Source organism: Narcine bancroftii, chromosome 2, assembly GCF_036971445.1.
Source record: "Narcine bancroftii isolate sNarBan1 chromosome 2, sNarBan1.hap1, whole genome shotgun sequence".
Classification (NCBI taxonomy): Eukaryota; Metazoa; Chordata; class Chondrichthyes; order Torpediniformes; family Narcinidae; genus Narcine; species Narcine bancroftii.
The window spans coordinates 314,231,008-314,257,577 of NC_091470.1; the positions used below are offsets into that span (position 1 = coordinate 314,231,008).

Consider the following 26,570-nt stretch of genomic DNA (forward strand, 5'->3'; position numbering starts at 1 on the left):
AGGCAGTTTTTGTACTAGGTCAGGGGAACGCTATCTCGGTTTTAATGCTGTATGGTGTTAATTGCCTGATACCTGATGTAGCTCCACCATTCAAATCGTGACTAAGATATTTTTCTTTTCATTCCTCTGACTCATGTTCCAAATAAAAAAAATGCAAACAGCTTCCACTATGTTGATTCCAAAGGAAGTATACTCATTTTAATGAGAGGTTCAATTGAAATTAACCAGATCCATCAGGTGTCTTCTCATTTATCATTCCCATAAGGATACTATTTGCATTAAAATTATTTCATTTTTGTATGCATTTGAAGCAAAATTGATAAAGTGAAAAGATTTAAGGTAATGGTATAATTAAATTTAATAGATCTCTAGTAGAAATTTTGATTATGTAATTTCCATCATTCCTTATCTCTCACTTCTCAGAAGAAAATAAATATTTAAAACACAATATTTACTTACACAAACTAAATATCAAAAGAAATTGCAGTGAAGTGGATTTTAATTATATCTGAAAGACCATCTGGGTATGTCTGTGTCAATTCAATTTTTGGTAACTAAAACATTAACTTCTAACATTTATTTTAAACAGACGTTTAGTCAGTAAACACTCAAAATTCAAATTTACCTGGAGAAGATTATGCAAGCAACATTTTGTACTGAAACTACACCAATTTGGAAACATGGATCTGGAATTTTCATTTATAGTCAACAATAACACCTTTACCCAGATTCAAATACACTTAAAAAGTCATTAGTCAAACACTACACACTTCTGACCAGACTAAGTGAAGTTCAAAGAATTGAACTATGACTATTGTAGGAAACACTGAACATGTCAGGCAGTGTCGATGGAAGGAAATATAAGTTGAAGTTTTAAGTAGAAGACTGTTCATCAGTACTGGGAAAGAAAGATGATTAGTTTGAAATTTTTCTTTTTTCAAGTTCTGCTGAGGGGTTTTCTACCTGTAACATTTAACTCTTTCTTTCCATTCATGCTGTATGATGTGCCAAGTGTCACCAACATTTTCTGTTTTTATTTCATATTTCCGGATTCAATTTTGTTTTTCATTTATGAGTACAATAGGACATTCTTAAGTAGAATGAGGAGCAAATAACAATGACTTTCTGCTTGACGATGCCTTACTCTGATTTACAGAGTTCAACTGAGCATTCAAAACTGCAGGCTGCTAAGACACATTCCAAGCCCACAAAGGGATTTTTCCCCCCTTCATTATTAAGCTGCTGAGATACTCATTCCATGACTGTCTCAGTAGTGATGCTACTAGCAACACACAATTAATGAAGTTAAACAAGGAAATCTGCAGATTCTGGGGTTCAGTGTACTATACAAAAGTGCTGGAGAAACTCAGCAGGTCATGCAGCATCCAGAGGAAGCGTGTCCACCTGTTTTCCAGATTCCTGATGAAGGGCTCAAACTCAAAATATTGATTGCCTTTTACTTCTATGGTTGCTGCATGATCTGCTGAGTTTCTCTATCATATTTGTGTATTAAGGGAGGTAACTTTATGGCCATGGTTGGCTGCACATGGTGGGCCAGGGACCTGAGCAGATAAATGCTCCTCAGCAAACTCTACTCCTGGAGAACCTTCAGAGATACTAAATCCCATCTCTCCAATGAATAGTAATTTGTAGACTTAAGTTTATTGAAGACTTTACTGAAATAAGTGTCAGTATTGCCCTGCATTGGTCTATTTGTCAAACACAGAGTGTGTTGACTCCAACCTTCCTGAAATATGGTCACCCTGTGGATGAAGACATCACATGTGCTTCTTGGAAGCATGATATTCATCATGAAGAAATTCTTTTCAAGATGCACAGATTGAGTCTTAGGAATCTTAGGCAAGTATCTTGCCAAGGAAAAGATTTGGTTTATTAATGGAATTACTTAAGGACATGTGTACAATCAATGGCAACCTACACTCATAGGAAACTTACACAAATCCAGTTATCCACGATTACCACCTACATGACTGTGAAGTGAAACTCGATAAAATATTTTTTTTGTGCACACAATGCCTCAATTACTTTTCTGATTCAGTGTTGAGAAGCAAAATATGAAAGGCAACAAAGAGATGTTCTGGTCACTTGGAAGCACTAGCTTAACACTTTTAGCAGCGCCTCCAGGGTTGGATTCTGGCCTAGTCAGATTTCTGCATCCAATGTGTTTATATGTGTGTTTCAACATTTTGTAAACTGTGATGCACAAATTACTAATATATATTGCAAGGCCATGAAATTTTTTTCCTCTTTACCCCATTGTTCAGGGGTATTCATTCCTGGAGGACACTACTATTGGGTCTCCTGTGGGGCTCTGGCTCACAAGACCTACCTGGGATTTATCTAATTAACCAAGACTTTCATGTCCCTTTTAATGAACGTGGAAACTGGCTCCCTCTCCCCTGCAGAATATCTTGTCCACGATAGCTGAATGTGTTTTGAAGTCACGGGCAAAGTGCCAATAAGGGGTGAGAACTTCCTTTAACTGTTAATTGTTTTGCAGAGAACCTGATTTGGTGTTAAATTCAACAATATCTTCATGCATTAAAATCATTAATTTTTGGATTTAGCTGTTAGCAGTGTGAGCAAATGTCTAACCGTTCTGTATACAAGTGTCCCTTTAGTAGGTTTATAAAAACAGAAAATGTTTGAAATACTGAGTAAGGTGGCATTTTCATGATAAACAATGGTTTCACCAGAAAAATGAATGCTTCAAGGTTTCATTCAAGTACATATAGTCGACTTGGGAATTTGGTGTAATAAGCTTCATTATTGCCAAAAGTAATTCCATCCTTTGTCTTATGAAGCTAGGAAATTGCTAGCCAGCAGGAAGGTTGGTATAGCATCATCAAACAGTTTCATCGACAAGTTAAAACATGAAAAAAAAACTGCCATAAGATCTCAGTTGGTTAAGCAACATCTGTGAGGGTAAAAGCAATTAAAAAAATATATTGATATTTCGAGTCAAGATCCTGTGTCAGAACAGGCGATGGTGGGGGGGGGGGGGTGGTTTGTATTTTCTGATAATCCACACAATTTGTGTTTTTCCCACTCCCATTGGTCCATCCAGACTCGCTCTCCCTTTGCTCAGCTTCCCTCCCACCCTAATCTCAGTTCCATCACTCTGCTCCTCATCTAGTTCTACCAGAAATATAATGATATGCCAGCTCCTGCCCTATGCATCCCCACACTTCTATATACTGACCCTGTTTCCTCTTTCCCATTCCTTCCTGTTCTGAAGCATTATCTTGTCATGAGATGTTGAGACTTGCCCTTTCATATTGGAACTTGAGCCATTGAGTTCTTCCAGCAGTTTAGTTTTGCTCCAGTTCCAGCATTTGCAGTCTCTTGTGGCTCGTTCAAATATGAAAATGTCTGTTTTCCCTTTATACTGGAGAAAAGTCCTTCCCCTGCAGAACCTGTGCATCATTCACTCAAAATCATTGCCCATATCTGGATAAGTAATTGCAATAATTTGCCATGGCATTATTCTAACTTAAATATTTAACAGCTAGATAAACAATCTACTCAAATATTAATAACAGCATATATTAAAGTGCTACAAAAACCTCCCTGCTCCTTGAATACCAACCTGTAGATAGAAGCTTGAAGACAATTGGTTAAGTAGTAATTAAATAATATACAGTTAAGTGGTTTCTCAAGGGAAGTCGTGCAAGCAAATACATCCCAGCCAATGGAGAAGACTACCGCTGCCTTCAGTGGAGTCTGCTGGCCAATCTTACCCAGGTAATTCAAGAGGAGCATTCTGTATCAGGCACAAAATGAAGATGTGCATATTAATTTGATTTAACAATTCATTTTTATGTAACCTAATATTTAAGCTCTATATGCACTGGCCATATAAATACAATGGTTACTGGAATAGGTTGGAGGCTGGGTATCCTCCAGTATGTAAATTGTTTCTTGATACCACAAAGCTGTTACACTACTACAAGGCATAAGTGAAGAATATGACTGAGTACCATCCATTTACCTGGATGAGTGCAGGTCTAACCTTTTAAAGGAGCGAGACCCACTCAACTAGGCGACATTGATAGCACCTCCCAAACCCACAGCTCTATCACTGGGAAGAACAAGGGCAGTAGGTGCATGGAAAACTCATCACCTCCAGCTTCCTCTCCAAGTTGAACACTATCCTAACATGAAAGTATATTGCCATTCCTTCATTGTCATTGGTTTAGAATCTTGGAATGCTCTCCCCAACTGCATAGCGGGAACATTTTCACAAGGGCAATTTCAGGGATTGATGGTGGAAGCTCATCGCCACCTTTCAAAGGAGATTGAATTTTATTAGTATTAATATTAATGGAATTCAGAATCCAATAAAATGAAAAAATATTGTTAAATTATATTAAAAAGATTAAAGTAGATATAGCTTTTTTGCAGGAAACGCATTTAACTGAAGTAGAACGTGGGAAGTTAAAAAGAGATTGGGTTGGATCTGTATTGGCTTCTTCATTTAATTCCAATGACAGAGGAGTAGCTGTATTAATAAATAAAAATTTACCAATTAAAATATTGGATACAACTATAGATAAAGCAGGGAGATATGTAATGACTCATTGTCAAATTTATTCAGAATATTGGACATTGATGAATATATATGCACCATGTAGATTATTGGAAATCTATACAAGATATTTTTATGTAACTAGATAGATCAGGTGGAAATATTGTTAAAAAATAAAGTAGTTAAAATCGTAGATTTAATGAATGAGTCTTGTTGATGGAGGAAAATTCATCCTAATGATAGGGACTATTATTTTTATTCTTTTAGACATAAGAAGTATTCACGTATTGATATGTGTTTAGTTTCTACACAATTACAAGCTAGAGTTCGGAAGATTGAATATAACCATATAACCATAACCATATAACCGTTTACAGCACGGAAACAGGCCATGTCAGCCCTTCAAGTCCGTACCGGTTCACTCGAACAACTCCACTAGCTCCTCCGCAAACTCCTGAGGAAGTAGAGGCTTTCTTCATGATGCCATGGGTGTGTCATAAAGATAAAAAATGAAAAATGGGAAAAGCTATGCTCCGGAACTATGAGAAATACAATAAACACGAGGTTACACATGATACAATATAATTGGTTACACAGGCTATATATCACACCCCAAAAGTTAAATAAATGGGACCCAACAGTATCTAATTATATAATTCTTTAACAGTATTCAACCTCTTGATCTACCAGCTTAGACTTCTCAATATCAGAACCCAGTGGTTGATAATTAAGGTTCACCACATTCATCCCATGTTTTTTTTAATTTTGTCCAGCAGGGTGAAGTGGGGCACAAAGACTAACAAACATCTTAAAGGTTAAGTCTGTCTGCTGGTCTGGTCTTCCGTTGTGACTGGTGGAGCTGGAGCTGTTGTTTCAACCCAGACTCCAGTGCTATCAAACAAGAATATTATCAGATCATTCACCATTAGTGATATCAATTGCATTGAAAGAATAACAAAATGTAGGTTATAGATGGAGATTTAATACAGTACTTTTAAAGAGGAAGGACTTTTGTGAATTTATGAGACAACAGATAAAGTTTTTTGTAGACATTAATGAACACTCAGTAGCAAATACATGAAAGCCTATTTAAGAGGACAAATAATAAATTACACATCGAAAATAAAGAAGAAATATATGAAAGAAGTAGATCAATTAGACAAAGATATATTGTAATTAGAAAAGGCATTGCACATTCATAAAAATGAAGATTATTGGAATCAAAAAAATTGAAACTTAATGCAACACAATCTTATAAAGTGGAAAGAGATGTACTGTGCACACGACACACATATCATCCTCTTATAGACTGATATCATTATTAAATAAAGATTATAAAATTGTATCCAAGTTATTAGCTAACAGATTAACTAAATTAACTATATTTACCTGAATTTAAAAAAATATAGATCAGACTGGTTTTATTAAACATAGAAGATCTGCTGATAATATAGTTAAATTTATGTTTATAAAATGTAGCCCAGAAAGAAAAAATGCCAACAATAGCAGTGGCTTTACATGTGTAAAAAGCATTTGATAGACTAGAATGGGACTTTTTATTTAAAGTATTGAATGTTTTTGGATTTCCAAATGATTTTAGTAATTGGATAAGAGCTTTGTATAATCATCCAAAAGCTAAGGTGGTCACGAATGGCAAATATCTAAACCCTTTCCATTAGAAAAGTCATCTAGGCAAGGATGCTCATTATAACCATTTTTATTGCATTGGCTATAAAACTATTGGCAGAAGTGATAAGAAGAGATAATGAGATTAATGGTCTTATGATAGAAGAGAGAGAGCATAAAATTATCTTATTTGCAGATGATATATCTTACAGACCAGAAATATAATTGAAGAAAATAAATGTACAATTGGCAGAATATGGTTTGATATCAGGTTATAAATTAAATGTAGGAAAGAGTGAAGTGATGCCTATGAATGATGGGGACTATATATTAAGTAAGCAGGTGATGAAGTTTAAGTGGCAAAAAGAAGCAATTAAATATTTAGGAATTAATATTGATAGAAATTTAAATTATTTATTTAAATTGAATGATCTACCATTACAAAAAAAAAATTAATGAAGATTTAAAGAGATGGAAAGATTTATCAATAACTTTAATAGGAAGGGTACATTGTATAAAGGATGGACACTAAACGAGGACCTTGCAAGTAATTCCTCAATCCAAAAAATTAATAGATAAAAAAGTTGGATTAATTTTGAATTAGTTTCAAATAGAAAAAAAGCTAGTTATTAAGGTGACCTTAGCTGTCAGTGCTATGGTGCACATTGATAGGAATCAAATTCTTCACCAATGTAAAATGGGTCCTGAAAGAATTTGTTCCATGTGTTACTTTTCCTGCTTGAAGATGAACAAGAAGATTAATTAACACTATTTAACTTTATAAATATGTTAAGAGTTCTTTCAGACTGCTATGATGCAATTCTGTGGACAAACTGCATTTCTCCCTCTTCTCAATAAAAGTGAAAGGTATGGACATACTGACATGTCCAGAGTACCAAAACAAACATTAAATATATTGCTTACAATTAGATACAAATACTGTATTACTTGCTGTACCTGAAATTACTAATAAATTTGTGTCTCAGAGGCTGACCTTTGTAGAGTGTTTATTATTGTATGTGGCAATTAAATTGGAAAATAAGGAAGGAGTCTTTCTTTTAAATTAGACTCTAAAACCTTCCATTTTCTGGTATTATTGTATTCTACTTGACTTGTGCCAAGATGGAGTTGTGTCTGAAGCTCTAGGATAGAATCAGTGGCATTATTTGGACCCCATAAATCTTCCAGGAAATTAGCTTAAAATTCCTGCAATAGGGTTATGTTGCAAGCTCTTTCCTGCATAGGATAAAATGTATCAAGTCATTTTATAATGTTGGTGGTTTTCAAAGAGCAGGGAAATTTTGCACCACTATAATTGAACCACAGAACATTACAGCACAGAAAGCAGGCCCTTCAGCCCTTCTTGGCTATGCCAAACTATTTTTCTGCCAAATCCAGTGGTTAGTAAGGGATTATTTAAGGTGGTATGTGAGTGGGAAAAAAAACATTGTGAACCACTGCCCTAATGTTCCTCCTAAACTTATCCCCTTTAACACATCCACCAGTTTGTATCTCACCTAACCTCAGTGGAAAAAGCCTACTTGCATTTATTGTGTATCTCCATCATTATTTTGTATACTTCTATCAAATCTCCCCTCATTCTTCTACACTTCAGGGAATAAAGACTGGATCTAACCTGTAACTCTGTTTCTGAAGTCTTGGCAACATCCTAGTGACCAATGCTCAATTCTCAAAATTTGGAACATAGAAAGTAGGAACAGGAGTAGGCCAAAAATGGCCCATCGAGCCTGCTCCACCATTCAATACGGTCATGGCTGATCTAATTTATGACCTAACTCCACCTACCTGCCTTCTACCCATATTCCCTAATTCCTCTATCATGTAAACATTTATCTAACCGAATTTTAAATATGTTTAATGAGGCAGCCTCAACCACTTTCCTGGTTAGAATACTCTAAATACACAATACAGGTATACATTGCTTTACGAAACTAGAAAGTTCCTAGGAAACCTTTTGTAAGCCGAAATGGTGTTAAGTGAAGACCGTAAAAGTGAAACCCCAAATCCTTTTGTGAAAGTGAACATAGCTTTCTTCGTAAAAGTGAATTTTCATAATTCAAGTATTTGTAAAGCGGGGTATACATGTATTCCAAATTTGGGCGCACCATTGTCTTCTACAACTTTACCACAACACTCCAACTCCAACACTCAATACTTTGATTTATGAAGGCCAATATACCAAAAGCTTCTTTACAACTGTATCCACCTGTGATGCCACTTTCAGGGAATTATGTATCTGTATTCCCAGATCTCTCTGTTCTACTGCACTCTTCAATGCCCTACCATTAACCGTGTATGTCCTTTCTTGTTTTGTCCTTCCAAAATGCAACACCTCACACTTGTCTGTACTAAATTCCATCTGCCATTTTTCAGCCCATTTTTCCAGCTTGTCCAGATCCCTCTTCAAGCTTTGAAAGACTTCTTTGCCAACAACAATGCTTCCAATCTTTGTGTCATCTGCAAACTTGCTGATCGAATTTACCACATTATCATCCAGATCATTGATATAAATGACAAAGAACAATGGTTTCAGCACCAATCCCTGAGGCACACCACTAGTCACAGGCCTCCAGCCTGAGAAGCAATCATCCACCACCACTCTCTGGCTTCTCCTGTACAGCCAATGTCTAATCCAATTTACTATCTCACCATGAATACTGAGTGTTTGAATCTAGCTTCCTAATCTCCCATGTGGGTCCTTGTCAAAGGCCATGCTAAAGTCCATGTAGACAACATCCACAGCCTTTCCATCAACTTTACTGGTCACCTTTGCAGATGATGCAGCTTTAGTTGCCCATTCAGAGCCAGCTCTCCAGCACATGACATCCTGTATTGCGGAAACTGCCAAAATGTTTGGCCTGGAAGTCAGCCTGAAGAAAACTGAGGTCCTCCATCAGCCAGCTCCCCACCGTAACTACCAGCCCTCCCACATCTCCATCGGGCATACATAACTCAAAACAGTCAACCAGTTTACCTACCTTGGCTGCACCATTTCATCTGATGCAAGGATCGACAACGAGATAGACAACAGACTCGCCAAGGCAAATAGCGCCTTTGGAAGACTACACAAAAGAGTCTGGAAAAACAACCACCTGAAGAAACACACAAAGATCAGCGTGTACAGAGCCGTTGTCATACTCATGCTCCTGTTCGGCTCCGAATCATGGGTCCTCTACCGGCATCACCTACGGCTCCTAGAACGCTTCCATCAGCGCTGTCTCTGCTCCATCCTCAACATTCATTGGAGTGACTTCATCACCAACATCAAAGTACTTGAGCTGGCAGAGTCCACAAGCATCGAATCCACGCTGCTGAAGGCCCAAATGTGCTGGGTGGGTCACGTCTCCAGAATGGAGGACCATTGCCTTCCCAAGATCGTGTTATATGGCGAGCTCTCCACTGGCCACCGAGACAGAGGTACAAGGACTGCTTAAAGAAATCTCTTGGTGACTGCCACATTGACCACCGCCAGTGGGCTGATATCGCCTCCAACCGTGTATCTTGGCACCTCACAGTTCGGCGGGCAGCAACCTCCTTTGAAGAAGTCCGCAGAGCCCAGCTCACTGACAAAAGACAAAGGAGGAAAAACCCAACACCCAACCCCAATCAACCAATTTTCCCTTGCAACCGCTGCAACCGTGCCTGCCTGTCCCGCATCGGACTTGTCAGTCACCAACGAGCCTGCAGCTGACGTGGACATTTACCCCCTCCATAAATCTTCGTCCTTGAAGCCAAGCCAAAGAAAGACTGGTCACCTTTTCAAAAAACTATAAGATTGGTTAAACATGACCCATCACCTAGCCATGTTGACTATCCCTAAACATTTTATGGCTAACAAATACTTGCATATCTGCTTGTTAAGGACATCTTCTAATAATTTACCTACTACTGATGTCAGACTCAACAGCCTATAATTTTCTGGTTACTTTTCGAGCCTTTTTAAACCATGGAACAACATGAGCTACCCTCCAAATCTCTGGCACTTCACCTGTGGCAAAGGATATTTTAAATATTTCTGCCAGAGCCCTTGCAATTTCTACATTAGCCTCCCTCAAGGTTAGAGGGAATATCTTGTCAGGCCCTGGGGTTTCATCCACCCTTATTTAATTTAAGACAGCAAGCACCTCCTCCTCTTTAACTGTATAGGTTCCATGACCTGTATCTTCATACCCCATTATTTAACCTGGAGACCAATCTTGGATCAGTGAGGAAGATAGAAGGACATGTCTAGAAATAATACACACAGTAATCATCAAAGTTCAGCAAACTTGCTAGGTTCAGTAGAAAACTGTTAACTTGTATCCAGTGCTGATGAATTGTCCTCTCTGATACAATAGGGACATTTAAAAGACTCCTATGGATGTAAAACAAAAGTGGGGTTTATGGACTATGAGGTTAAATGGATCATGGAGTAGCTTTATATTGGTCAGCATAACATTGTGGGCTGAACAGCCTGAACTGGCTATACTTTACATATTAATGAAAACCAGTTTTATATTTCTGACAACACAGAATTAGTCCATTTGACCCACCAGGGGAGCAAACCCTTTGGTCCCATTCACCCTGTTTTATTCCCCTGTACCCATGCAGCCCTTTCTCTCATCCATAAAATCCTTTTTTTTTGCTATTTCCCCTCATTAAGGAGTAATATACAATCACCAGAAAACCTCCTAGTTCCTTTTTGGGATGCAAGAGCACCAAGTAAAAAGTTATGGAGGAGGAATGAGGCAACTCCACACAGATGGTACCTGGGTGTAGGATTGAACCCAGATCCCTAGACCTGTAAGGCAGCAGCTTTAACTGCTGTACTGCCATGTTATCCTTCTGAACGAGTGGCAAAAGGAATGAGATTGTCACTGACAATGCTATCAAGCAGTATTTACTGACCACTAACTTGCTCACTATTGCACAGTTCGTGTTTTTCAATGACCATTTAAATTACAGCTTTAGCAAAAGTTTGAGATGAAGGGCTGATTTCCAAAATGGGAAATAAGGCTTGTTCATTACTTTGGTTGGGTGATACCCAAGAAAATTCAAGCCATGTAAATGTGAGGGATTACATTGGAAGGGACCAACAAGGCAAGAAAATGCAAAGGTAAAAGTATATATGGGTACTGAACTGGAAAGGCTGTTGTATTAAAGTACTTTTTAAAAATAAAATTAGGCTTTTATGTATTTGGCATTGAGGTGGGGGTGGTGATTACTGGTTGATACTTCAGAGCTGTGAAAAATAAAGAAATGAATGCACAATACTAATCCCCAAACTCAGAACCACAATTATATCTACTGAGTCTCCATACCACTACTGGAGGCTAACAAAATAACCATGCATATAGGACTTAAACTGATTAATTGATATACAGAGATACAAAATCCTACAAATAAAACTGAACTCAGTTGGAGTTACATGACCAGATGATGCATTTGTACTTATGATGCTGTGATAGTACAGATCTATCACCAATGTACATAGTGTATATAGTTACTGTATCTAGACTGTGCTTACAGCGATTGGCTGAGAGCTAAGCCACACCTATTGTTTGGGCCTTAAAGGGTTGTGTCCCTAGCCAGGTCGGATCATTCCGGACTGGTCGGCCACCTGTGAAGAGCTCCGGTCTTTTGCTAATAAAAGCCTTGGTTTGGATCAACAAGTCTTTGGTTCTTTCGACGAGCTCTACAATTTTATTAGCAAAAAAATTTTTTTTTGAAAGGGATGGAGCGTTTAACTCGGCCAGAAAAACTTGATATCGACCCACAGTCAGCTACAGCCTTCAAAGCCTTTAAGTTCTGGCTGCTGAACTTTGAAAACTTCCTGAGATTCATTCAGGTAGAGGAGGATAACCAGCGTCTAACAGCATTGCTGTCTATGGTATCCTTGAGAGTCTACGAGAACATCCAGGATGAGACCACTTACACCGCAGCCATAAAGGTACTGAACAAACTGTACGATCAACCGGTGAACAGAGTTCATGCCTGGCTTATGCTTGCGTCGAGGAAGCAACAGCCCAGCGAGTCCAGCAGGGCATATTTACAAGTATTAAAGGCGTTGGCCAAGGACTGTAACTGTGTGGACAAAACTGCTGCCGAGATCACTAGCGACCTCGTCCGGGATGCCTATGTGGCCGGGCTCCGATTGAACGAAGTGAGGCTGCGTTTGCTCGAGCAAGGGGTAGAAAAACTAGAGGACGTGGCCCGGATTGCAATCACAATGGAGGATGCAGCCTTAAAGTCCACCGAGCTCTCTAGGGACTGGACCCCTCGTTCTGATGTGAGTAGAGTGCCCTTCTACCCTACCCCTGACGGCCTGTCGGCTGCTGCTACCCTGCCCCGTGCGAACCCGAAATGTTATTTCTGCGGGAGGGACAAACACAGCAGGTCCCAGTGCCCAGCAAGAAAAGCCAGGTGCCAGAAGTGCCTTAAAAACGGCCACTTTGCTGCAGTCTGTAGGTCTAAAATGGCCGCCAGCAAACACAGTGCCTCGTGTGAAGCTCAACCGCCACTATCCCATTCAAACTCTTCTTCCCCAGAGCTCTCGTCCAATGAGAGCGAGGGCTCCCCTGCACGGCAACGCCTGACGTCACGGAGACGCCGAACCCGGAAGGGGCAACCCACCGTCGCAACCATGGTGATGGCCTGCCTCTCGCCCCCGTGCGGAACACTTGACACTGCCGCCGCCACAGCCACCCCCGGGGCCGACGCTACCGCCGCTGCTGCCGCCGCCACAGCCACCCCCGGGGCCGACGCTACCGCCGCTGCTGCCGCCGCCACGGACACCCCCGGGGCCGACGCTACCGCCGCTGCTGCCGCCGCCACAGCCACCCCCGGGGCCGACGCTACCGCCGCTGCTGCCGCCGCCACAGCCACCCCCGGGGCCGACGCTACCGCCGCTGTGCCGCCGCCACAGACACCCCCGGGGCCGACGCTACCGCCGCCGCAGCCACCCCCGCGGCCAACCAGGTGCTCACCCTAGCGTCCATCGCTGACGACCGCCAGGGCCCGACCGCCGATCGCGAGCAACTACAAACCCCACTACTTACCATTCACCCGCCACAACAGCACTTCCGGGAGGTTCTCCAACCTGCTCCTCGAGCGTTGACTACGTCATCCCGTTGCGTGACGTCATCCCGTTGCGTGACGTCATCCCGTTGCATGACGCCATCGCGCAAAACTCACCTGTCAACTGCTTCAATAACATTAAACCAGCAATGCTCTCATCCCCTCACCAGAGCAATGGAACTGATTAAAGTGCATGGACACTACACCAATTGCTTATTTGACTCTGGGTCAACTGACAGTTTTATCCAGCCAGATCTGGCCCTCCGTTGGGGACTTGACATTATCCCCACTACCCAGAGGATCTCATTAGCGACGAGGTCGCACTCGACTGGGATAAAGGGGTATTGCATCGCCACGCTGGAAGTACAGGGCGTGACGGTCACCCACTTTAAATTATTCGTCCTTCCCCAATTGTGCGCCCCAGTGTTGCTGGGATTAGACTTCCAGTGTCAGTTCCAAACGGTGTCCCTACACTTTGGGGGACCCCACGCCCCCCTCTCGGTCTGCCATCGCCCCACTCCCGAAGCACCCGAGCAACCCGCCCCCGTGCCCCGGGGCCAATCCTGCGGCCTTTCCACACTCCGGATTGCCCCGCCAGCACTCTTCGCAAACCTCACCCCTGGCTGGAAGCCTGTGGCCACCAAAAGTCGGCAATATAGTTACGAAAACAGGCAATTCATTAGGAGTGAGGTGCGTAGATTGCTGGATGAGGGCATCATCGAACCCAGTTCAAGCCCCTGGAGAGCCCAGGTGGTGGTTGTCAAGAATGGGGAAAAACTACGGATGGTGGTCGACTATAGCCAGACCATTAACCGCTTCACACTCCTGGATGCGTACCCCCTGCCACGCATCACGGATGTGGTGAACCAGATCGCCCAGTACCGCATTTTCTCCACTATTGACCTACGTTCGGCCTTCCACCAGCTCCCGATCCGCTGCGAGGACCGACCATTCACGGCCTTTGAAGCGAATGGGCGGCTATATCAATTTCTCAGGGTACCATTCGGGGTCACAAATGGTGTCGCGGTCTTCCAGCGGGAAATGGACAGGATGGTGGACCAGAACGGGCTAACCGCTACCTTCCCGTATCTGGACAATATCACCATCTGCGGCCACGACATGCAGGACCATGACGCCAACCTAGACAAATTTCTTCAAACTGCCCGTCAGCTAAACCTGACTTACAATTTGGACAAGTGTGTTTTCCGGACCACACGACTCGCTATTCTAGGTTGTGTGGTGGAAAACGGGATAGTCATGCCAGATCCTGACCGCATGCGTCCCTTAATGGACTTACCCCCCCCACATACCCAGAAAGCTCTCAAACGCTGCCTGGGCCTTTTCTCGTATTATGCCCAATGGGTTCCAAACTACGCCGACAAGGCACGTCCTCTTATCAAGACCACCTCTTTTCCCCTCTCGACCGAAGCCACAGCGGCTTTCGATCGAATCAAATCTGACATCGCTGCTGCGACGCTGCACGCGATCGATGAGTCTGTCCCGTTTCAAGTCGAGAGCGATGGATCCGACTTCGCCCTGGCAGCCACCTTGAACCAGGCCGGTCGGCCTGTAGCCTTCTTCTCCAGAACCCTCCAGGGTCCGGAGAGTAGACACTCCTCGATCGAGAAGGAGGCCCAGGCCATAGTTGAAGCGGTACGTCGTTGGAGACATTACCTCGCTGGGAGGCGCTTTACACTGTTGACTGATCAACGCGCGGTCTCCTTCATGTTCAGCAACACCCAGCGTGGTAAGATAAAAAACGACAAAATCGCCAGATGGAGAATCGAACTCTCCACCTTTAACTATGACATCCTGTACCGGCCTGGTAAGCTCAACGACCCGCCTGACGCGCTCTCCAGGGGGACGTGCGCCAGCATACAGATGGACAGACTACGGAAACTCCATGAGGCGCTCTGTCATCCAGGGGTCACTAGGTTTGCTCACTTTGTCAAGGCGCGCAACTTACCCTACACAGTTGAGGAGATCCGCTCCATGACCCGAGCCTGTTCGGTGTGCGCCGAATGCAAGCCCCACTTCTTCCGTCCGGATAACTCCCACGTCATCAAAGCCACCCGCCCCTTCGAGCGTCTTAGCGTAGACTTTAAGGGACCCCTACCGTCGACCAACCGTAATACCTACATCCTTACGGCCATCGACGAATACTCCCGCTTCCCATTCGCTGTGGCCTGCCCAGACACCACTGCCACCTCAGTGATACAGGCCCTTCACAGTATTTTCACCATCTTCGGGTACCCCAATTCCATCCACAGTGATAGGGGGTCCTCATTCATGAGTGCAGAGCTGCAACAGTACCTTCTGGAGTGTGGTATTGCTTCAAGCAGGACCACGAGCTATAACCCACGCGGTAATGGCCAGGTCGAGAGGGAGAATGCCACCATATGGAGAGCGGTTACACTGGCTCTCCGGTCTAAAGGTCTCCCCACCTCTCACTGGCAGGAGGTTCTCACTAGTGCCTTACACTCCATCCGCTCCCTCCTATGTACTGCAACAAATGCCACCCCCCACGAAAGGATGTTCCTTTTCCCGAGGAAATCCGAATCGGGAACCACTGTACCGGCATGGCTCACCGTCCCTGGCCCTGTCCTTTTGCGACGCCACGTCCGGCACTCAAAGAACGACCCCTTGGTCGACCGAGTGACTCTACTCCACGCGAACCCACATTACGCATACGTGGAGTTCCCAGACGGGCGGGAGGACACTGTTTCGGTGCGGGACCTAGCTCAGGACGCGGTAGACCCAGCAAACCCCCCAACTCCTTATGCTCCAGGCCCCGTGCCGCAACAGAAGGACCAACAGCACCCCAATGACTCGGGCCACCCTGCCGACAAAACGACTGAGGAATTGAGCGACGGAGCAGTCGCACCCGATGAGCCCGCTGGCGACACCACTCCAGCGACCCCAATCCCGGCACCACGGCGGTCACGCCGGATGGTCAGACCCCCTGACCGCTACAGTCCTTGACCTACCCCTTCCTTTTCATTCTCTCCCTCGTTTTTGTTTTTTTTTTCAGGGTCAATTCTCCAAGAAGGGGTGAATGTGATAGTACAGATCTATCACCAATGTACATAGTGTATATAGTTACTGTATCTAGACTGTGCTTACAGCGATTGGCTGAGAGCTAAGCCACACCTATTGTTTGGGCCTTAAAGGGTTGTGTCCCTAGCCAGGTCGGATCATTCCGGACTGGTCGGCCACCTGTGAAGAGCTCCGGTCTTTTGCTAATAAAAGCCTTGGTTTGGATCAACAAGTCTTTGGTTCTTTCGACAAGCTCTACAGATGCCAGGTAACTAGATAACTTTAATCCATTTACTTACCAGCCCCACTTTCAACCAAGAATTCTACAGAACAAATATGATTGATCTCTAAAGTAATTTATCATCTAGAATATAATGGCTCAAGTGGCTTGTTAAGGTACTCCATATTTGTTTGTCAAATGGGTTCCTTCTCCATCAAATTGATATCATGTTTTGATATGCATTATCTTTTCCAACCTACTTTAAAATGGCACGTCATCACTCGCTTTCATTTAATGGATTTTGAATTTCAAAATGTGCCCAATTGCATGCTGTGACCTTGTATTGTTAATAAGGGAACTCACCCGCCCATAGAGACTCCTGCTGCCATCAGAGGAGCTTGTGGGAAAGTATTCTGTACATGCGAAATGACTGTTTCCAAATCTTCAGTGTTGGCTGCGCAATATGTTCTGGGAGTCTAGACCGGTTATACAAAGTGACAGGGTAAGTAATGTGGGTAATTCCATCATAGGAAGAAAAAGTTAATTGTTGTTTTGCGCAATGACTCAAATTTACCTAGTTTAGAATTCTTGGTGCAACTGTAAGTTGGGAAGAGAAGCAAATGTATTTGAAAAGATTCTCTAACGAAAATGATCATGCCTTTCAGCAAGCATACTCTCCAAAATTAGGACAACTTTCCATACTATATTTGCAACTTAATGGAAATAAATATTAAACACTGAATAAAATTTTAGATTTTCCACCCACAATTGGAATGTGGTGGCAGAGTAATTTTTATTTCAAAGACATAAATTTAAATCCCACCATAATAGCTGAAGAATTCAAATTCAAGTGACTAAGTAAGTCTTGTTTCTTTTTTTTAAAAAAATGCTGATTTCAGTAGTGAAGCTACTGAATTGGAAAAATCCATCTGGTTCAGCATTGTCCACACTTAACTGATTTAGCCAATAAATAATATTAGACCCATCATTGCCATTGACCCTTAATTGTCTTTTCCATTAAGGGCCAATTGGCGATGTCAGCAATCTTTCAAGCAAGGAAAACACCCTTCTGTAAAGGCAGAGGTTCTTCGCCCTTGCACCTCTCTGAAGGCACTGAAGCCGGCTCCAAGGCACCAATTCCAACCCTTCTTGGGGAAGGATAATCAGCGAAACACTGTGTTCCATTGCCTGAACTGAATGTACAGCCACTGCAAGCGGCTGGTTAGAGGTGAGCTGATGACACCATCAGCCCGCGACCAATCTCCCTTCTCCCTCCATGATCCCTCAAGGCAGGGGTTGAGGGTGAGAGCCGTCAGGGCAGTGTGGGGGGGGGGCAATGGGAGCCGTTGAGGCAGAGGGAGCCATCGGGGCAGTGGGGATTGTCAGGGCAGGGGGGACCATCAGGGTGCAGCCGGTGCGGGCAGTGGCAGCCTCATCAGGCTGCTTTGGCCTTCGGGGTTGCTCTCTGTGGCTCAAAACATGGCAGAGCAATGGCCATCTTCCCTACTCACACAGTTGGAACTGTTCTGGGAAACAGAGTGGTTCCAGCTCCTTGGGGGGATATGGGTAGGGAAGACGCATATTTATGATGGGTGGCACTACAGCACCAGTCGTCCCGCCTCCATCAGATCCGGAGGGCACTATGAGGTGCCTCTCCATATGAATGCTACACTGGAGTAGTCTTTTAGGACTGCTGTCTGAAAGGTAAGTTTTAAGTTTTCGATCTGTCTTGCCAGACATAGGCATGACAATGAAATGGCCTTATGATTGAATAACCACATAACAGTTGTATATTTTTCTTTATGCTTCATGATACTACATGGTGTTTTCAAGAATGAATACTAATTTTGATGGACTAGAAATCTAATGGTGTGCAATATTCTACAGGTCCTAGCCTGTGGGGGGTTGGGGGGAAGGGGCTGAAGGTTATATCTCCAATAATATGCTGAGAAATAAAAAAAGCACGAAGTGCTGTACATTGAATTCTTGATGATAGCATGTTGTCACACATAAATTGTCACAAATTCATGTTGTTATTTAAATTGTATCTTTCTTCACTTGTTATGTTTCCCATAGCATAACCACAAGATAATCTTTTTTTTAAAGTACATCTGCAGGTACTTTGACATTTGCTTTAATTTTCACTTCATCACTCGTTGTTGTATGTTGATATTTTAATTTTGTTTTCACATTGACAATGGGAAAGATATTCATTCAGGGAGACCCAGTAATATTTTTCACATGTGCAGAATGACTCTTACCAAATCTAAGTCACAAAAAAAAACTTTACATGCAAATAAGGGGATTAATGTTTGAATCCTCTTCAGTATTAGTTTGGATTGACTTGGCCAGAAATAGCTGAATTCCTAAAAATCAGGACTGTTAAATACGACGGCAGACAGCTAACAAATGGCAAGTTTGTTTAAGTTGGTAACTGAATGTGGAACCTGAATGGGGTAAACAAGGACAGGTGGTGAGATTGAACTACAGACATTTAACATCTCTACTTTCTTTCTCCAGTCATGCCGTGGAGATGTTCCTATTGATGCTAAGACACTTCATTGTCCTCCATGCAGTTCTCGAAGAAGGCTTCTAAAGATTTTGCTATAGCTGCAATGCTTAGTTTTCAATGCTGTCCATGTGGCAATGAAACAGCAGATGTAAAAGTAAGGAAAATCATGCCATTTTAAGAATGGGTCATGGGAAACCACTGGAAAATGGATAGGCTTCTTGTCAATTATATTCAATTGAGATCAGGGAATTAAACTCCAACTCCATCTGGTCCCCTGCCCAACCTAATACCCAACCTGTTAAAAAGAAAATAAGGATTTCAGTGTCTTAGTATTATGCATTTTAGGTTCCTAAATAAACAATTTGTTTTTTTTTAATTGACACCATGAAAGTTGTTTCAAAACAGATTCAGTGGTTCAAGATTAAAACACTTTTCTGGATTTAGTCCAGATAAAGAATATATCAACCAAATAGAATATTCCTGCAGAATTTTGTTATAAATTAACACAGGTAGGTGGATTTAGTTTAGATAATTTTACCCACATTTTGTGGTTGGTTTTTCAAACATAAAAACTGGAAGATTTTGGATTGCTTGTACTTGAATTTGCAGACAATGCTCACTGATACCTCGAGCTGGAATATTACCACTTACTTGAATTACCCTATGAATTTTAATTGTGCATACATATATAGCATTTCCTACAGTATTTATGGATTAAAAACACTCACAAGAAGTCTCTCTCCAGCAACTCCTCTGTTGTTGAAAACAACACACCTGAAAGAAATCCAAAACAATTTTTAGAATGTTCCACCTTCCATGAGTTAGAGGCCATAAAACAGGGAAATAAGGCTTGTGGGATATTTGCCTATCTTAGCTGAGATATAGAATATATGGGCTAGGAGATTATGTTTCCATTTAATCATGAAAATAAAGGACAGAAGGAAAGTATCTAGAAACAATTCTATCTTAAAAAAAAAAGGTCTCAATGAAGGGCTCTTCCTGGTTGATATCCTTTTGAAACAGTTGGGAACCACCGACTGCAGCAGTGAGAGATTAAAAATGTCCTGACCCTATGAGTCTCTCCAGCTTCTTATTATTTGCACATAGATTCCAACATTTGCAGTTTCTTTGTTGCTCTGCTACTCAGTCTCATCATATTTTCCTGGTCTTGGTCCATCACCTTGTAAGCCTTTCCACTTCATTTACATATCCAATAATTTTAAAATGCAGGTCTGGATTAGAACCATTTTTGAAATTTAAAATCTCTTCACTCTCCTCAAAATTATCAAATTGTTAACTTGAAGTGAGTGGAGAAAAGTTTAGGGAAGAAAATATCTTTATGCCGAGGTTAAAACACAAAAGTACTGGGAAAACTCAGCAATTTCATGAAGTTGCTGACAGAGAACATAGAGAAACTAAAGAAAGAGTATGCTGGTAGGAGAATTGTGAAACCCTTCTGTTACTCTCCAGTGAAATGGTGGTAAGGGACCAAGGAAAACAACAAAAGGTTCTTTATCCACAAGGATGTTCAGACAGCGAAACAGAAGGAACTGAGCCAACTCCAGACTGACCTGCAGCAACTCATCCTTTTGCAGTCGAAAGATATGAGAGAGGAACTTTGAAAGGTCAAGAGCCGATAAGCTCCTCTATCCACCTTGGAATCCTCCAAGATTATCTTCTGAGCCAGAGTCTGCAGAGTGGAGCAGCCCCTTGCATGATCACACTTCTTATTCCAAAGGCCTCACAGAGGAAGCTCTGTGATCCACAGCCTTGAAGAAGAGAATGGCTCAGTCATATCCTAGCAGACGGGCACACAGAGGATCAGCAGATCCTATTATACCGAACTGTACAATACTAAGCTACAGGCAGAAAAACCTCCCAAAACTTCCTGATCTCTATCATGGATATCTTATACGACCAAAAGAGAGAGAGTCTGGACCAGCCAATTACCATGGGGAAGCTGATGAGCTCCATCTGTTCCTTTGGGTCGAGTAAAACTCCTGGAAGTGACAGCTTACTGGCTGAGTTGTACCCTGAGACTGGGTGGACCTGGACCTGCTAGATGTAAACAATGCTCTGCTCCAGGCAGTCAGCATTTAGGATCAGGTGATGTATTATCACTATATAATGTGGGAAGAGGTGGATCCCATTGTGGTTCCTGATGACTACCTCTGGAGCAACTGTTGATTGCTCAAAGAATTCAGGCTCCACTCATATACTATTGTAAGCATTCCCTATGCCATAGGTGCTCTGTGATTAATAAGGGTTGAGATCAGGGCAATAGTGAGAGATGACTTGAGATCTCAGAGGTAAAATTTTGAATCCGTTTGTGTAGAGATTAGGAATAGCAAAGGGAAAGAGATGTCACTGGTGGGAGTTGTCTATTGGCCACCCAATAATAACACAATAACATTACAATGACACTGGCAATAATCCAAGAAATATTAAAGGCATGTAAGGATAGGACAGCAGGTATTGTAGGGGACTTTATCATCCACATAGATTGGGTGAATTAGGTTGGTTGGGGCAACCTTGAGGGGGACTTCATAGACTGCATACGGGATGGCTCTCTTGAACAGCATGTAACTGAACTAACAAGGGAACATTCTATCTTGGATCTGGTCCTGTTCAATGTGACGAGTAAAATCACCAATCTTGTAATTAGGGATCCTCTTTTTTTTTTAATTTTATTTTATTGGCACCTGTAACAGAAGTGCATAGAGTCAAAAATTCTATATATAAAAATCAATACATGCTTTTTAAAAATTATTTTCTCCCCCCACCTGCTCCCTCCCACACAGAAAAACCCCAAAAGAAAGCAAGAAAAAAAGAACAAAGAAAGAAAAATAAAACAGAATAATTTTAAAACAATATTGGATATTACCTTATGGATAAATTATGACCTAATTATTCAAACACAACTATCATTATAGCTTTTAAATATAAAGTATATAGTAAAATAAAACACTACTGTGTAATACATAACACTTAATCAAATCTAAATAATATTTAAAAAATCACTTGCATTATCTAATAAAATAAAATGAGATACATTAAGGTGAGGGCAGGGAGTGACAAAGTTCACACCAAATTTCTACCAATTGACATAAAGTAATTGCTTATAAACTTATAACACAAATCTTTTGCATGAATGGGAACCAAACTTTTTTTTAAATTGTTATATTTGTACTTTAAATAATATGTAATCTTTTCCAAAGTACTCAGTACTTCACATTTCACCATGCCATCTATCTAATATCAAATTCATATCCAATTTCCATGAAACAGCTATACCTTTCCTGGCAACTGCCAATGTGACCTTTAAAAATTTTTTTTTAAACCAATCCAATTTTAAATCTGGACCAATTCTTGATATATCCCCCAAAAGAAACCACATAGGGTTTCTAGGGAGTTTAACACCTATTACCTGTTGAGGAAAATCTATTAAATTAGTCTAAAAAGAATTCAATTTGGGGCATGTCCATATAGAGTGTAAAAAGGTGTCTGTGTCCTGTTTACATCGAAAACGCTTATTCGAAATATCTGGCTTTAATCTTTTAAGGTTTTGAACGTAATATATAACTGATGTATGAAATTGTATTTTTCATACTATCATAACATATTTGTATCCAACTTCTGTCATTTATATCTATACCCAGGTCCCTTTCTCACCTTTGTTTAGATTTATAAAAATCTTTCTTCTTTACTCCCCGCAAAACTAATAAATACATAACTGATATAAACTTTTTATATTTGGATTTGATATTATTGTTTCTATTTCATCATCTTCTAACAGTAAATAAGATGTAGTTAATCTTTCTTATAGATAAGCCTTTAAATTGCAGATCCTCTTGAAAAGAATGATCACAGTATAATTAAGTATGGAGGGATCAGAGTATGGAAGGTATCATAATTTGGTGTAAAACAAGTGCATCATGTCTAAACAAGGGTATGAGGGAGGAGTTGGCCAGGGTAGACTGGGAACATAGGCTATATGGAGGGACAGTTGATGAACAGTGGAAGTCCTTCAGAGATTTTTCACAGTGCTCAACAAAAGTATATTCCAGTTAAAGGCCAGGACAGTAAGGGTGGAGACAGCCAGCCTTGGACAACTAAGGAAATAAAGGAAGGCATAAAACAAAGTTGCCAATAGCAGTGGGAAGCTAGTAGATTGGGAAAACTTTAAAAAGCAACAAAGATCCAAAAAGTGAGCAATAAAGAGAGGGAAGGTAGATGAAAAAAGATTAGCACAAAATTTAAAAATGGACAGTAAAAGTTTTTATAATTTTATAAAGTGCAAAACAAAAGTTAAAATGAAGGTTGGTCCCTTGCATGCTGAGAAGGGATTATTGATATTGGGTAATGAGAAAATGGCTGAGGCTTTGAATTACTCTTTTGTGTCAGTCTTCACAGTAGAGAACTCGTCTACCAAACCAAAGATGGTTATGGATGTTATGGGAGGTGAGCATCTGGATATAATAGGGGTAAAGGGGTAGCACTCAGAAAACTAGAAGGTCTAAAGAAAGACAAGTCCCCTGTTCCTGATGGTATAGAATACATCTGAGGCTACTGAACAAAAATGGCAGAAGTTATAGTCGAGACTTTGGTAATAATGTACTAACATTTTTCTGGACTCTAGCAGGTACCAGTGGATTGGAAGTCTGTAAATGTCATGCCACTATTCAAAATAGGATGTAGGCAAAAGGCAGGGAACTATAGGTCAGTTAGTTTAATATCTGTTGTTTGGAAAATCCTTGAAGCTATAATTTAAGAAGAAATAGCGAGGCATCTGGAGTGAAAGGGGTCCATCAGGCAGATGCAGCATGGATTCAGCAAAACCAGGTCCTGTTTGACAAACTTTGAGGATACAATGAGTGCCATAGATAGAGGGGAGCAGATAGACATTGTTTACCTGGATTTTCAGAAGGCATTCAATGTGCTGTCACATAAAAGGTTTGTACATAAGTGCGTAGAGTTGGGGGTGATGAATTAGCATGGATAGAGGATTGGTTAACCAATAGAAAGCAGAGAGTTAGAATATAGGGGTGTTTTTCTGGTTGGCAAACAGTGGTGAGTGGTGTGCCGCAGGGGTCGGTTCTGAGTTGCAAATGTTTATAATATACATTAATGATCTGGAAGAAAGGACAGAGTGCATCTATGTTTGATGATGACACTAAATTGAATGAAAAAGCAAATTGTGCAGGGCATATGGAGAGTCTGCAGAGAGATATAGATAGGTTAAGTGAGTGGGCAAATGTCTGGCAGATAGAGTACAATATTGGTAAATGTGAAGTTATCCAATTTGGAAGGAAAAATAATCAGATTATTATTGAAATGGCAAGTGATTGCAGCAGGCTGCTGAGCAGAAGCACTTGAGAGTGTTTGTGCATGAATTGCAAAATGTTGGTTTGCAAGTGCAGCAGGTTATCAAGACAAATGGAATGTTGGCCTTCATTACTAGAGGGATTGAACTTAGAGAGATTATGCTGCAACTATATAAGGTACTGGTGAGGCTGCAAATGAAATACTGCGTACATTTCTGGTCTCCTTACTTACCAGCTTTGGATGCAGTGGAGAGGAGGTTCACTAGGTTAATTCCAGAGATGAGGGACTTAGCCTATAAAAAGAGATTGAGTCATCTGGGACTGTACTCACTGGAATTTAGAAGAATGAGAGGGGATCTTCATAGAAACATAAAATTATGAAAGGCATAGATAAGATAAAGGTAGGTAAGTTATTTCCATTGGTAAACACTGGGGAGAATAAAACTAGGACACATTATCTCAAGATTTAGGGGAGTAGATCTAACATGGAGATGAAGGAGAACTGCTTTTCCCAGAGGGTGGTGTTCCATCAGGAACAGGGGACTTGTCTTTCTTTAGACCTTCAAGTTTTCTGAGTACTACCCCATTACTCCTATTATATCCAGGTGCTCACCTCCCATAACATCCATAGCCATCTTTGGTTCTCCTCTGTGAAGACCGACACAAAAGAGTCATTCACTGACTCTTGAAGCAGTGGAGGCTGCCTCAATAAATATTTTTAAGACCAGGTTGGATAGATTTTTACATAGTAAGGGAATTAAGGGATATGAGGAAAAGGCAGGTGGTTGGAGATTAGCCTATTAGCAGATCAACCATGATCTCATTGAATGACAGAGCAGGCTTGACAGGCTCTTATTTATTGTGTTCTATTGTTCTTAGTCAATGACTGCCACTTTGCAAAAGACTTGTCTGGACTTTACTTCGTGTCAGTTAACCAGTTCTCTATCCAAATCAGCACCTTGCCCACAATCCTTTAAGGTTTAATTTTTGCATACTAATTTCTTGCATAAAGCCTTGTTGAGAGTCCAAATGCACAACATCCAATGATTCTTCTGTATTTATTCTGTTGGTTAATCTTCAAAAAGTTTCCAGTAGATTTGTCCCATTCATAAGCCAACTTGACTTTTTCTTTCCACTCACATACCACCTTAAGCAATCCCTATGCCATCGGTGCTCTGTGATTAGTAAGAGATTGCTTAAGGTGGTATGTGGGTGGAAAAAAAAGTTTGAAAACCACTGTTTTAATTGTACCTAATGGACTCGATATGTGCACTGTTTCATAACTCCAAATGGGCCAATGACAATTTTTCTCAAGCAAAATATTTCAGTTAGAATTGGGCCTAGAGCAGTGATTCTTAACCTTCCCTTCCCACTCACATCCCACCTTAAGCAATCCCTTACTAATCACAGAGCACCGATGGCATAGGGATTGCTTAAGGTGGCACGAGTGGAAAGAAAATGGTTGAGAACCACTGATTTACACGGACTTTCGCTATGCCTTCGGTGTAGCACATAAATTTGGAACCTATGGCAGCATCGGGGGTTTTTGACATCCTCAGGAACACCTATTAGAAACGTTACTTTTGCTGCTAACCTACTGATGTCTCTCTTTCAGCCTGTCCACCTCGCAATTATAAAATGCAATGCCCTTATAAAGGCCCAGGACCCAGTATCCCTTGGGAATGCTTACGTAGATGCAACTGTAAAAGCTGCTGCTCTAAATGGTCCCCTCACTGTTTATTCAGAGAGAAATAAACTGCTTGTAAATAAAAAGGTCTGGCCTGATATAGGGGATGTAGTAAAACTTCAGGGGATGCCCCTGCTCATTTGATTAAGCTTTGGAAACAGCGGAGATGTACCAAAGATCCAAAAACTCAATAATGGACCACCCCTGCAGTACAAATTTAGGTACCTGATGCATTTTTACCTGTACTGCTTAATTATATATTTGCAATGATACATTTGGGTAAGGAGGAAATAGTAGGAGTGGCACCATAAAAGAAGTGGTCCACCCTAATTTGAGAAAGAGGCACAAAGTACGCATAGGAATAATTATAGAATTGCCTAGAGTGCACAGCTATAAGTCCTGCCTTGTTATTATTGATTTACCTCAAATAGTTGGAAATAAGGAGAATGGTTCTGGAAATGGGAGCAGGAGTTTTGTGTGTAGAAATATTGACGAAATGTAAAATTATAATTTATTGTTGTATTTAATTTTAAGAACTC

General features: G+C 41.3%; 1 protein-coding gene across 4 annotated transcripts in view; it reads right to left on the bottom strand.

Moving 5' to 3' along the window:
• Window positions 1-26,570, bottom strand: part of abhd3 (abhydrolase domain containing 3, phospholipase) — a 53,104-nt gene that overhangs the window by 17,810 nt on the left and 8,724 nt on the right. For 2 of the 4 annotated variants that reach the window (XM_069921717.1, XM_069921719.1), the window contains exons 4-6: window positions 19,749-19,794; window positions 16,872-16,984; window positions 3,611-3,784 (exon numbers count right to left, since the gene is read on the bottom strand). In XM_069921717.1, coding sequence (XP_069777818.1) covers window positions 3,611-3,784; window positions 16,872-16,984; window positions 19,749-19,794 — 333 coding nt within the window. Of the gene's footprint in view, window positions 1-3,610; window positions 3,785-4,963; window positions 5,023-16,871; window positions 16,985-19,748; window positions 19,795-26,570 lie in introns of all 4 variants that reach the window. The other 2 variants (XM_069921718.1, XM_069921720.1) reach the window with 2 other exon arrangements.